This window comes from Geotrypetes seraphini, chromosome 13, assembly GCF_902459505.1.
Source record: "Geotrypetes seraphini chromosome 13, aGeoSer1.1, whole genome shotgun sequence".
Lineage (NCBI taxonomy): Eukaryota > Metazoa > Chordata > Amphibia > Gymnophiona > Dermophiidae > Geotrypetes > Geotrypetes seraphini.
Genome location: NC_047096.1, coordinates 54,142,717 through 54,156,613, shown reverse-complemented (window position 1 = coordinate 54,156,613; position 13,897 = coordinate 54,142,717). Strand labels below are relative to the sequence as shown.

The following is a 13,897-nucleotide window of genomic DNA, read 5'->3' as shown; positions in this document are numbered from 1 at the left end:
TCTGCAATTATTCCATATATGAGGTGAACGCATCTTTAAACAGAAGGGTTTTTAAGTTAGTTTTGAAATGACTAATATCTTTTTCATCTCTAATATATTTGGGGAGAGAATTCCAGGTTTGAGGTGCAACTACTGAGAATATATCATATCATTTTGTGCCAATCACTTTCAAAGAAGGGACTACCAAAAGATCTTGGCTTGATGAGCGAAGGGAACGAGAAGAGTTGTATGGGATGAGTATCCTGTTTATAAATTGCAGTTCTTTTGTAGATAAAGTTTTAAATACCAAAAGTAAAATTTTGAAGATGATGCGATGATTGATGGGAAGCCAATGTGAGGCAATCAGAAAGGGGGATACATGGTCATATTTTTTCCCGTTGTGAATTAATTTAACGGCAAGATTTTGAATTATCTGCAGGCGTTTCTTTTCTTTTTGGGTAATATTTAGTAATAATGAGTTACAGTAGTCTAGCTTTGAGATGATGAGTGAGTGTATGAGTATATTTAGGGATTTTGGTTCCAGGAACTTGGAAATAGAACGAATTTGGCGTATGCGATAAAAGCAGGATTTAACTATGCTACTTATGTGTTCATGATAAGAGAGATTTTCATCTATCCCTCCCCCCTTCTCCATGATCTCCCCCAATTTCATCTCTCCCTCCCCCAAGTCCATCTACCCTCTCCATGATCTCCCCCAAGTCCATCTCCCACGCCACCATCTATTTTCCCCCTCCACCAAGTTAATCTCTCCCATCCATCTTCTCCCCATCTCTCCCTCTCCAGTCCAACTGCCCCTTCTAAGTCCACCAACTCCCCCAAGTCCATCTTCCCTCTCCATGATCTCCCCCAAGTCCAAAATCCCCACCACCACCACAAAGTTAATCTCTCCCATCCATGTTCTCCCCATCTCCAGTCTATCTCTCCCTCCCCCAAGTCCATCTATCCTCTCCACGAACTCCCCCAAGTCCATAACTTCCTCTCCACCATCCATCTTCCCCCTCCACCAAGGTCATCTCTCCAATCCATCTTCTCCCCATCTCTCCTTCTCCAATCTACCAACCCCCCAAAGTCCATCTCAACTTTTCCCCCATCTACCTTTATTTTGATGTTACAACATGTTGCCAGTGGTAGTAGTGATTTAACGATCCATTCCTGCTGCTCCTTGCGTCTTCTCTCCACTGCGGCACACCTCAGTAAAAACTTCCTGTTACTGCTTTGGCGGCCGAATGGAAAGAAGACATCCAGAGCAGTGGCAAGGTAGTGAATCGCATTCACTACCGCCGCTTTTGCCTGGAAGGAGAGAGCCAGCCAGTCAACCAATGAAAAATCACCTTGCTGCCGCTGATCTGCACGCAGAGGTCCGCTCGGCTTTCTTTCTGCCATTGGAGTCCTTGCTTCTGATGTAACTTCCGGTTTCGCAAAATCGGAAGTTACATTAGATGGAAGGACGCTGGTGGCAGAGGGAAAGCCCGAATGGGTCTTTAGCAAGGAGGCCGACGAATCGGTGAGTTCAATTGTGAATCGGGCAACACTAGTGAAAGCTATTGAAACAACCAGTACTTCTAGTGAAAAAAAAAACAGGACCTCACTTTTTCCCCTAGAAAGGTGTACTCACAGACCCTTTTTAACTCACTATACAATATAATAAAAACCTACAGGACTAGCAATAATCTGTGCTATACTTGCTAAGAATACATAACCATGTTCCAAGTACTGTACTCACAGACGAAGCTCTTCAAAAGATTTCACTGAATAGAGTGGAGAGGTAGGGTCCTTCTGCAAAACTTCAACATTGTAACTTGATTTTACCAGGGACTTCCGAATCAGTTTATTCAAGAGCGAATTGGTAGCCAAATCTAGTAAAAAAGCATAACAAGAAAGAATTACTTATCCTATAAGTTATCATGTTTCCCTGAAAATAAGACCTACCCAGAAAATAAGCCCTAGCATAATAAGCCCTAGTCCCCCGGAAACCTAACCCTGGATTTGCCGGCAGCAGCACTTCCAACCGCCGCACAGCCAAATCCCCACTGACCCTCCCATAGTACCATCTCTCCCTCTCATCTGAATCCCGCCAACCCTTTGACCACGAGACCTACAAAAAGCAGCATCAGCAGCACTCTAAATAAGCTGCTTCGCGGCCTTCTCCCACTGGGGCATTGCCTCTGCCTCATCAATGTCATCAGTTATGCAGTACACGGAAGGCCCGATGGGAGAAGGCCGTGAAGCAGCCTGTTTAGAGTGCTGCCGACCCTGCTCTTTGTAGGTCTCGCGGTAAGAAGGGTTTGGATGGGAGAGATGGAAGGATGGGAGGGTCAGCTGCACGGCAGGGCTGCTCAAGGGTTCTGCTGCTTGAAAGGGAGGGATAGAAGCTGTGCAAGGGTTTTGCTGCACGAGGGATGGAAGTGAGGGAGGGACAGAAAGATGCTGTACGGAAGGCAGGGATAGAAGCTGTGCAAGGGTTCTGCTGCACGAGGGATGGAAGTAAGGGAGGGACAGAAAGATGCTGTACGGAAGGCAGGGATAGAAGCTGTGCAAGGGTTCTGCTGCATGAGGGATGGAAGTAAGGGAGGGACAGAAAGATGCTGTACGGAAGGCAGGGATAGAAGCTGTGCAAGGGTTCTGCTGCACGAGGGATGGGAGGGAGGGAGAGATAGAAAGATGCTGCAGAGGGAAAGCACAAGGGGATGGGTGAGAGGGAAGGAAAGATGCTGCACATGTGGAGGAGAGAAAGGAAAGAGAAAGAATTGGGATGAAGGAGAGGAAAGGAGAGATGATCATGTACATGAAAAAAAAATAAGACCTACCCCGAAAATAAGTCCTAGTGTATTCTTTGGGCCCCAAATTAATAGAAGACACTGTCTTATTTTTAGGGAAACAAGGCAAAAGTGTTCTGAAGTGCTACATATAGGTACAAAATAAAACCAAAAGGGACTCTGTGCAGGAAAGGAACGCGGAAAGCTTGCTATCTCTCTTCTGGCCTTCTGGACGCTCCGGTGGGCTCTGTCAGAGTTTCGGGCATTAATCAGGGGCAGTTCTAATCTAAACTAAAACTTAACCTTAAATACCAGGTCTTCAACCAAAGGAAGCTCGAAAGGAAGCAGTTAACAATAAATTTTAAAAAAATAAAGTAAACTGAAATACAAGAGAGTTAGTTTTCAAAATGTTTAGCGAATAAAAAGTTTAAGTTTAGTTTATGGAAGAGTTGGAAGGAACTGGAACATCTCAAAATTAGGGGAAGTTCATTCCATAATTGGGGAAATTTAAACGCCAGAGAGCTGCTAAAATTCTTAACTCCTTGAATTCCTTTCCTAGAGAGAAGAGAAAGTTAAAATCGATGAATGCCTCTCACATATGAAAATCTGTAAACATTCCATAGCAGAGGAACAATAGGAGCAAAGATACTATGTAAAATCTTAAAAACCATACATAAAACACTTAAACTGAATTCTAAAATAAACTGGGAGCCAATGGAGAGAGAAAAGCAAAGGACTCACATGGTCGAATTTGCTCTTTCCATAGATCAACTTCGCGGAGGTATTCTGAATCAATTGTAGTCTTTGAAGGCAGTTCTTAGTGATGCCAAGATAAATGGCGTTACAATAATCTAACTGGGATAAATAATAGATTAGACCAAAACAGAAAAATGGTGTTGATGGAAAAGAGATCTGACCTTCTTCAACATTCGTAAGCAGAAAAAACATTTCTTAACCAGAGAGTTTATTTGATTCTTAAAAGTAAGAGAAGAATCAAAAAGTATTTCCAAAATCTTAGAGAAGAACTCAATTTATAGGAAGGCTCCAGAATCCAGTGGAAGGAAGATGATCCAATTTTGGGCCTAACCCAGATTCTCTTGGTCAGGGTCAAGGAGGTGGCATGAGTCGAAAGCCTAGAAGACATGAAGAGCTCTCACTTCGCTCAGGTGGAGTGGATTCTTCTCTTTTGGGCCGAGATTTGTCTTCTGCTTCTGTTGGGGGCTCACGTTACAGGACAGGCCATTGTTCAAGCAGATTTCCTCATTAAAACCTCATAGCAATCTGTGAGTACCCCACCTCCATCAACCGGTAAGGTGGTCATCTTGGATACTACCGCCACGAAAGTGACTATCTCCATAAGCGCCAATCTGTCCAGCCCATCCAGAACTATCATATACAACAGCCATCTAGTCTTTGACATCCAGATACCTGCCTCCGGCATGGCCCAAAGCCCAAATAAGTGCCTGCATGGCCTTGTGTATCAGTAAGAATTTGGGGGGCTTACTAGCACCCACCATGAGATAGTTGAAAGTTGCAGAAACCTGTTCGACCGTCTGCAAAACAGGAAGACCCAGCAGCACACTAAAAATAAAGAAAAAACAGCCCTTCTCACTGGAAGAGTCGCAGTGTCACCAGGTCACCTTGCTTCGCTGCTAGTCTTCCCCCCCACCCCATAATTCCAAAACTATTACTAGTAATAATAGGAAAGCAATATGCCAAAGGCAAGCTTTGTTAAATAATGAAGTCATAGGGTGTTATAAGATCATGATGAACCTTAAAGCCAGACTTGTTCATACAGCCACTGTGCTATGATAGTTGCAAATCAGAACATGTTCAGAAAAGCTGCATGTATCAGACATACTACTACAGCTATGTGTACATTCTTGTGAATCATATGATTATGTGTTTGGGCTTGCACACAGTAAGTAGTTTGTACAAGCCAATACATGTTTTGACTGTCATCTTGCAAAAGTGCACAGTAAGTTTGTGAAACGCTGAGCATAGTATGAGATGAGATGAGTACTTGTGGCTGGCAAAGCTTGGTTGTGAGTTTTCAGATCAATATAGTTCCACTGCACATTCACAATAAAGTGCCAATGACCTTCAACATAACAAGTTTACACAAGCAAGTAATGCTTATCTTTAAACCATCAATTCTCATCAAAGAAAGATCGGGTCCAAGATAAAACAGCATAGCTTCTGTAGCATAAAACATGCTCTTTCAAATGATATACAAAATTTTTTTAAAACCTTACACATTAGAGATATTTGAATCTGAAAAAGTGAAATTTGCATAAATGCATAAAGCCATATTTTTGGATGGTTATATCTTCAGCTTCACTTGGCTGTAAAAGCTCATACTGCAAATCTTGGAAGTACCTTATTGGTAAAGTTGTACCCTCAGCTGACTTACCTACCAGCAGCAGTATGGAGACAAACTGTGCCAAAAATTTTCATTCGTGAATTTTTTGCCTACTTTGCTGACCTGTAGAAATGGAAGCATGTTTGCAAAAGAGTTCAAACTTGGCACAGAAATTGCCCCAAGGTGTTGTATGAAACTGCAAAATTTCAGATTCCTAGGTAGTTTCCTTCTGCAGCAGTACAGCGACCATCACCTGCTGGGAGATAGAGAATACTGAGGATACAGGGAGGGTGCCAACCAAGAGAACCACCTGTTAATCAGTTCTCTATCTCCACCTGCTGGTAGATGTGTACTATCCCACTAGTCTCTGGATTCATCTGCTGCTGTTGCTGAGGAAGTTGGCGTTTTAGGTCACATTAGACATGGGAGTGGATCGATTGCTTTTGATCAACCACCCTAGCTCCTGACCAAATTGAAATAGATCCCAAAAATTTTGCAGAGTTTCATTTGAGACCCTAGACAACACCCCTGTAAAATTTGGTTGGAGTTCAAGGGGGGAGGGTCAAGCGTGGGCGGTTTTCAGTATTGGTCATGTGACATGGAATGACCCATAATCATGTTCCAGCACACTCAAGGCTTTAAAAACTGCTAAAAAACTGATGGGTTGCTAATCGCAGCCATTATAGTAGTGATTGTTAAAAAACGAGTCATTCTCCCAAAAAATGCTCATGCAAATGAGGTTGGCAGAGAGTCGGGAAGACTTGCTAAATTTGTATGTGCCCATTGCTGGTTACAGTGATGGGCATATGCGCAGAATGAAAAAAAAAAAATCCCCAAACCACACAACAGCGGGAGAGATGCCCAATGTCTCCCGTCCAACCAACACCCCCCTCCCCCCGCAGCGGGAGAGATGCCTAACTCCACTCAGCAGCGGAAGACTTGCCCAACCTTTACCTTATTTTCAGATGGCTGACCAGAGGAATGCCTACTCCCTCCAGCCAACTGGCCCGCCTCTCCAAAATGGTGGGCCTTCCCCTCCCCGGTGCATCCTGGGATGATTCAGGGAGGGGCCTGAGTCTCTGATTGGCCCAAGCTTTTTAAGGCCCCTCCTATGAGTGGGGTCTTAAATAGCCTGGGCCAATCAGAGCCTCAGGCCCCACCCCGGATGCATCCAGATGCATCCCTCTGACCAGCCATCTGAAAATAAGGTAAGGGGCAGGTGGCATGGAGAGGGTTTTGCGTGGCAGTGGGAGAGCTTGGACAACTCTCCTGCTGTGAAGGGAGTTGGGGAGGGGGTCGGATGGGCAGGAGCGATTGGGCATCTCTCCCACTGCCAAAAGGAGATGGGTGGGGTGTTTGGCAGTGGGAAACATTGTGCATCTCTCCTGCTGCCGGGTGTGGGGGAGGAGGGGTTAGTTGGTGGCTGTTGAGATAGCATCGCTCCCGCTGCCAAAGGGGGCCATAATGCAGTCAAAACGCATGCCACAAGATGCAGTTTTTAACAGTGCTGTCACTTTACCAGCACCCCTGGACCAGTCACTGATTTTTGTCGCCAAAAGCAGACACCGCTCTTGAAGAATAGCTCAGTGATTTTGAAGAATCCACTGCAGTGCTCGTTTCAATGTTGAAGAGCCCATTTGCATGACAGTGTCGGAGACTGCTAGAAAGGTCACTAAAGGCCGATATATGTCTTTGATAATCCGCCGCTAAAATGGGTTCAGGTTAGTTAAACCATCAGAAACTAGTTAAGCGACAGCATTAAAGTTTAGGCCTCAGTAATAAAAATATGACATTTAGGCCTCAGTTATAAAAATATGACATTTACATATAAAAAGTTTAGAGTTACCTGTCTCCTCTTCATTATCTTCATCATCATAATAGTTAATATCTGTATCATTGAAGAAAGAAGAAGAAGAAAATAAATAAAGGAATTCACAGATTAAGCACACAGTTATCTTATCAATTTTTTTTCTTTTCCATATAAAGTACTATAATTCCTGTGATTAAGAACAGCTATAGCTGTGTCAGCTTTATGGCAGGAAAAAAAAATTTACAAAAGTAGCGAAACAAAATTCATACCTGCCTTTCCTGAAGATTTACTCCTGAAGCTTTTCTGAGAAGGATGATTATAGAACTGTTTAAATAAAATGAATTGTGTTATTTGTATCTTTTCTTACTGAAGTACCGTATATACTCTAATATAAAAAGATTTTTTGGCCCCAAAAAATGGGGGTCTCATTTATATTACAGCTAATCACATCCCACACCCACCGTGGGCCTCTAATACAGTCCTGGTGGTCCAATGATGTGGGGAGCTGAAACTGCCATCAATCCCTCCATCAGTGACTTTGTGCAACTAGCCCACCTCTCCCCTTCCCTCCTCTCCCAGTTCCCCTGCAGGTCTACTTTAGCTCCCTGGTGGCCCAGCAATCAGGCAGGGCAGAAGTGATCCCTATTAATAATAATAATAATAATAACTTTATTCTTATATACCGCCAATAATCTTGCGACTTCTAGGCGGTTTACAATGAGGTGAAACTGTACAGACAGCGAATTACAGAGTATAACAGTGAACATCTGATATTAACAACAGTTTATATACTGCCGGAACGGGAAGTTCCGTGCTATTTACAATGAGTTAGAAAAGTTTCATAAATTGATTGGAACATTCATAGTTTAGAGATTAGAGGTTAACAGTTTGCAAGATCAGATGTGGGTGGAATTACGAAGGGGGCTATTGACCTTATTCGTTACCTATGTAATTCAAGAACAGGTATGTTTTTAGGTGTTTCCTAAATTCGCTATAGTTGTTTGAGTGTGTGATTAGTTTTCCTAGGTCTTTGCCCCATAAGGCTGCTTGGTACGATAGAAGTTGTTGATGATGTCTCTTATATCTGCATCCTCTAGCCGGTGGGGAAACGAATTTCAGGTGTGTGCTTCTCTCATGTCTGTTAGTTGGGAATGAGAAGAGGTCTATTATATATTTAGGGGCTAGGCCTGATAATACCTTAAAACAGAGACATCCTAGCTTGAACTTCGTGCGAGCCTCCATTGGCAGCCAGTGCAGGAGTCGGTAGGAAGGGGTTATGTGATCGGACTTCTTCAACCCGAAGATCAACCTGACTGCTGCATTTTGTATAAGTTGTAGTCTCTGCATTTGCTTCCTAGAGATTGCCAGATGGGTAATGTTGCAATAATCAAGGTGGCTTAGTATTAGGGATTGTACCAGAATTCTGAATGCTGAGGTGTCGAAGTATGCTCTAATAGACCTAAATTTCCAGAGAGTAAAAAATCCTTTTCTGACTAGGGAGTCTACATGGTCTTTCATAGTTAGACCTTGGTCCAGTATTACCCCCAGAACCTTCATTGTTGGTTGAATAGGGTAGTTGAGTTTGTTAATGCGTAGTGATTTAGTCGTGATATGTGGGTGTGGCGAGGCTATAAAGAACTTAGTTTTATCTGAATTGAGCTTGAGTTTGAATTCTGTGGTCCATTGTTCCATCAGGTTTAGCGCTTCTGTTGCTGTGGGGGTGATTTCGGAGGGTGACGTAATAAACGGGATAATGATTGTAAAGTCATCCGCGTAACTGAATACTTTTATACCTCGCTGGGCCAGCTGCATGCCTAGTGATGATATATAGACGTTGAAGAGTAGAGGGGATAATGGGGACCCCTGTGGAACGCCTGATGGGTTTCTCCATGTTTTAGAGAGGTTGCCGTTGAAGCGTACCTGATAGGTGCGGGCCGTAAGGAATCCTCGGAACCAGTCAAGTACCTCACCTCCAATGCCGATTGCGTCTAAACATTGTAGTAATTTTTTGTGGTCCACCAAGTCGAAGGCCGAGCTCATGTCAAATTGCATGATTAAGGCGTTATGGCCCTTGGTGAATAGGTTGCGTAAGTGTTCTAGGATCGCTGCTATCACCGTCTCAGTGCTAAACAGAGGTCTGAAGCCGGACTGGGTTTCGTGTAGTAGAGAAAACTGATCAAGGTAGTCCATCAATTGGGTATGTACTAAACCTTCCATTATTTTTACGAAGAATGGAATGGACGCTACCGGTCTGTAGTTGGTTACTGATGTTAGGGAATGTTTGCGATTTTTTGGAATTGGGGTGATTATAATGTGACCGTTATTCGTTAGGAATTTTCCGTTTTTGAACTTATTGGTCATACAGCTCCATAGTGTTAGTTTAAAGTCTAAAGGAGCTGCTTTCATAATGTTGGGGGGACAGGGATCTAGAATGCATTGTGATTTAGTATATTTGTTATAGAGTTTTATGAAGTTATTCCATTCTATATCTTGAAATGAGTTCCAAAACATATCCACTGGTATTTCATTTTCATGTGTGTTGGCTATTTGATGTGCATGTGTGTTGTTTGTTGGGCACATGTTCCTTAGGTTCACAATTTTTGAGTCAAAGTGTTGTGCTAGATCGTCTGCTGATGGGAGTTTTGTGTCGTGCATGGATTGATTGTGGCGTGTGGTATCAAATAAATTTGTGACCAGGTTAAACAGTTCTTTAGTGTTGATTCCTTTTGAACTCGTGTTGGATGTGTGTATTTTGGACGAGTAGAATGTTTTTCGTTTTTCTTTTATCAGTTGTTTGTAGTCCTTTATGTTGGATCTCCAGTTGTTCCGGTCTGGTATTTCTCCCGTTTTATTCCAGATCCTTTCTAGTCGTCTTACTGATTGTTTCATTTTTAATAGTTCTGAGTCGAACCATTTATTATATTTATTTGAGTGTTTTGTTCTGTTTCGTTTAGGGGCTATTTTGTCTAAGATGGATGTGCTTGTTTTTGTCCACTGTTCCCAGAACTCATCCCCTTCATTTATCTCCTCGCGTGATTCGTAGTGTGCCCAGTATTCCTCTGGGTTGATGTGGCCCCTTGTGAGATGTTCTTTTATTTTTATCTTTGGGTGAGTTTTTTCTTTTGGTTGAGAATGACACGGGGAAAAAATCTATCCCCGTCACCGCCCCATCCCCATCCCACCATCCTCTGCACCGCCCCGTCACCGCCGTTCCCTTCACCGTCCCGTCACCGTCACCGCCATCCCTTTCACCGCCCCGTCATCGCCACTGCCATCCCATTCACCGCCCCGTCACCGCAGCATGCATAAAAGCCTCAAACAGGTATGATTTTATATACTTATCTTTATTAACGTATTCCCATAGGTTACATACTGAACATGTGCTGGATTCCTCCATTCTTGCAGCACATGTTCAGGAATAGGATTCAGTAACCCATGGGAATGGACACAGCACACTACTACACTAGTACTCAGATTAAAAAAAAAAAAAAAAAAAAAGACCAGCTCCCAGCTCAGCCAGACTCCCGTCTCCAACCGGTCAAAGAATCCCACTCAGATTAAAAAAAAAAAAAGAACCAGCTCCCAGCTCTGCCAGACTCCTGTCTCCAACCGGGCAAAGAATCCCCCCCCCACCCCTGCCGCCAACCCTGGGCAGGCAAGTAGTAGGAAAGTGTGCACCTTACCTCTACTTGTAGCACCAAAATTTTCAATGAAATTTCAGCTCCTCCAAGTCTGAAGCAGTGACTCCTCTCCAATCCAGGCAGCGACTCCAAAAAAAAATCCTGGGCTTGCCTCTCAGCTCCGAAATCCCCCGATTTCCAATCGCTACTGCAATCCATTAAATATCACGTGTGGCAGTAGCGATTGGTCCCCTTCTTGAGCAGGAAAGAACTGACTAATGAGGAGCCAGAATATTGAAGGGGGCGGAGACAGGCAACGTGCAAGTCGGGTGGAGAGAGACGAGTTGGAGGAGACCACATGGCCGACAAGCATGGCCGCCGGAAAAAAATCAGACACCTGTCCCGAATTGAACCAAACACATGGTGAAGACCCGGTAAATCGCGGTATGTAGAAGGGGATACATTTGCCTGCGGGGACAAATCTTTTCACTGTTTTTGCGGGCGGTGAAAACTTTTGTCCCCGTGTCTGCAGTGATTTGGCTATGGAGTCTCCATAGCCCGCAGCCAAACCACAGCCACGCCGCGGTTCCCCGCGGGGATCGCTCCCCGTGTCATTCTCTAATCCCTATACAGTACTGCCCAGCAGTCTCCGTAGTGAAAAAGTGACTGCCGCTAATTGGTTTTTAGATTGTAAGCTGCCCAGAAGGATATGACCCTTGGTGTGGGATAGAAAATTTTAATAAACTTGGGTCACTTCTGCCCTATACCGGTACTTGAATCTAAACCATCAGTTTATATTCGAGTCAACCTTTTTTTTTTTTGGGGTGGGGGTGGAGAGAAAGGTTACCTCAGTTTATATTTGAGTATATACGGTACTTACAATTAAAGAGTTCATCACACTAATACCGTTAGGAACGCAAGACATTTTCTACTGATATTCAGCAAAACAAATCTTTTTCTGGAAATAATCAGTATACTAAGAATCCTAATGTATCTACATGGCAATAGTTTTTCTACTAAACAGAGGCAATGTTGGAGAGGGGATAAAAATACTCTATCAAAATGAGATGCCAAGAGCTTTAGAAAAATTTGATTCTTTCCTGGTCATTTCCTTTTCTTGAGTCCTGCTAGACCAGTGCAGACATATAGGTCATGACTCCCACCCCCATTTTACTTATCTGCCATTGCAGTTCCATTTCTCCCCTCTTTTCATAATTAGTGTATTGTGACCTGCCCAGAAAGCCTACTGAATGGACAATAATATATCAACACTGAAATAAACCTTGACTTCAACCTAAGACCTTCTGAAAAGACCAACCCTTCAGAGCATATGCTGAGGCAGTAACTTTCTTGATTCATCAAGTGACCAGCTGCCACTTCATTTTTTCGAAGACTCTTTGCAGAAGGACCAGGTTTGCTTACCACAGTCATCTCGACCGGTCTGGTGGTACTAGAAACACGAGCTCCTGGTACACCATTCTCCTGTGCAGAAGTCTTATTATGCACTATGGAGGGAAAGCGTAAAGACGACATGCCTTTGGCCTGAGTTGCACCAGGGCATCCAGTCCCTCAATTCCTGGATCATTTTTTCAACTGAAGTACCGAGCTGCCTTCTTGCTGGCTGCCGATGCCATCAGATACAGAATACAACTATCAATAACAGACTTCGAAAGTTGCAAAAGAAAAAAACGACACAGCAATATCCAGAAAGGGTGGGGCTCTGGATTCATCTGCTGCGTCTAAAGGAAAGAAAATTAACAGGTAAGAACATAATAATTTTTCCTTCCTTAGCAACAGCAGCAGATAAATCCAGAGACCAATGGGATGTAGCAAAGCAATCCTCAATCTGGGTGGGAAGCAAACGCCGCCTCTGCAACAACCGAAGCATTAAACGCTGCCTCCACATGCGCCCCCACATCCAACCGGTAATGCTGAGATAAAGTATTCTTGGAAGACCAAGTAGTCGCATGACAAAGCTCCAAGGAAAAAAACCTCTGGACTTTGTCCAAATAGCCACCATTGCTCTGGCTGAATGGTCATGAAGTTCTTCCAGAAACTGCTTCCCTGCCATCAAGTAAGCATAAAGAATGTCCTCCTGGACCCTTCGAGCGATGGAGGCTTTGGACGCTGCCATACGTTTATTGCATCCCTTGAAGAATACAAAGAGGTGATCTAAATGACTAAAAGTCATTAGAAACCTACAGATTGCGGAGAATGCTACGCACTTTTAAAAAATGCAGTGAAGAAAAGCTCGCCTTCCCATTTTTCCTCCCAGGAAAAAGGAAGGAAAAGTCAGAGTGCATAAAAGAAAGGATGACACCACCTTAGAAAGAAATTGTGGTACTGTCCGAACTGACACCCCAGAATTTGTAAATCATAAATAAGAATCCTCGCCTTACAAGGCCTGGAACTCAGAAAACCACCGAGCTGAAGCCATGGCTACAAGAAACACCGTGTTCAACATCACAGCTTTTTAGAGAGTCTCAAAAGACAAGGTTGAAATGAAGCCTTCTGTAAACTGCGAAGAAGTAATAATAATAATAATTTTATTTCTTATATACCGCTATACCATAAGTTCAAAGCGGTTTACAACAATTCAGGGTTGCCACAGATGTACTGAAGGGCCCAGTTATTCAGCCCCCCCCAATCCGCCGCCACCACAAGAGCAGCGCAGCTGGTCCAGCCGCACCGAGTTACAACCCACCCTGGGTCTCTGCCACCAAGGGAGATCCAAACACGCCATGGCACGATAAAGGGCCACCCACGAGTAAAAAGACCTGGTGGGGCAAACCGAGAACCGGAGGTGGATAGCTCGTGTACCCACTGCATCAAGGCGGCCACATTGTATAACCTGAGGTCCAGAAGCGCCAGACCTCCCCGAGATCGGCTCTGGGTGAGGCAACAGTAGCCAATTCGCACCCGCCGTTGTCACCAAATGAAGGAGCTGATAAAAGACTTATAGGCCCATTCATCCAGCCCCTTGAGCCAGATCAGGATCATTTGCAAGGGGTACAAGATCTTGGGGAGCATGACCATTTTGACCAGCACAACCCACCCCGAAAGGGATCAGGGAAGGTCCCCCCAGCGAACACAGGTGTCACGAGTTGTGCAAGCTTAGTCACAATATTGCACTGATACACATGGGTCCAATCCACACTGAGAAAGATACCTAAATATTTAATCTCCCCAGCGGCCCAACGAAAGGGGAAATTAGGCAAAGAGTGGGATGCAAAAGGCGAGGACACAGGCATTTCCTCAGATTTACTACAATTAATACAAAGGCCCGAAAAAGACCCATACAGGGCTACAAGACAGGTAATAAAAGGGAGAGACACCCGGGCATTGCCTA

The 13,897-nt window shown here is 44.0% G+C and overlaps 1 protein-coding gene across 4 annotated transcripts in view; it reads right to left on the bottom strand.

Annotated features, from left to right (window-relative positions):
• The window catches only part of DDX25 (DEAD-box helicase 25), a 158,103-nt gene that overhangs the window by 121,197 nt on the left and 23,009 nt on the right, over positions 1-13,897 (bottom strand). For 2 of the 4 annotated variants that reach the window (XM_033919190.1, XM_033919191.1), the window contains exons 2-4: positions 7,198-7,252; positions 6,965-7,006; positions 1,724-1,856 (exon numbers count right to left, since the gene is read on the bottom strand). In XM_033919190.1, the coding sequence (XP_033775081.1) occupies positions 1,724-1,856; positions 6,965-7,006; positions 7,198-7,252 (230 nt within the window). The remainder of the gene's footprint in view (positions 1-1,723; positions 1,857-6,964; positions 7,007-7,197; positions 7,253-13,897) is intronic. The other 2 variants (XM_033919192.1, XM_033919194.1) reach the window with 1 other exon arrangement.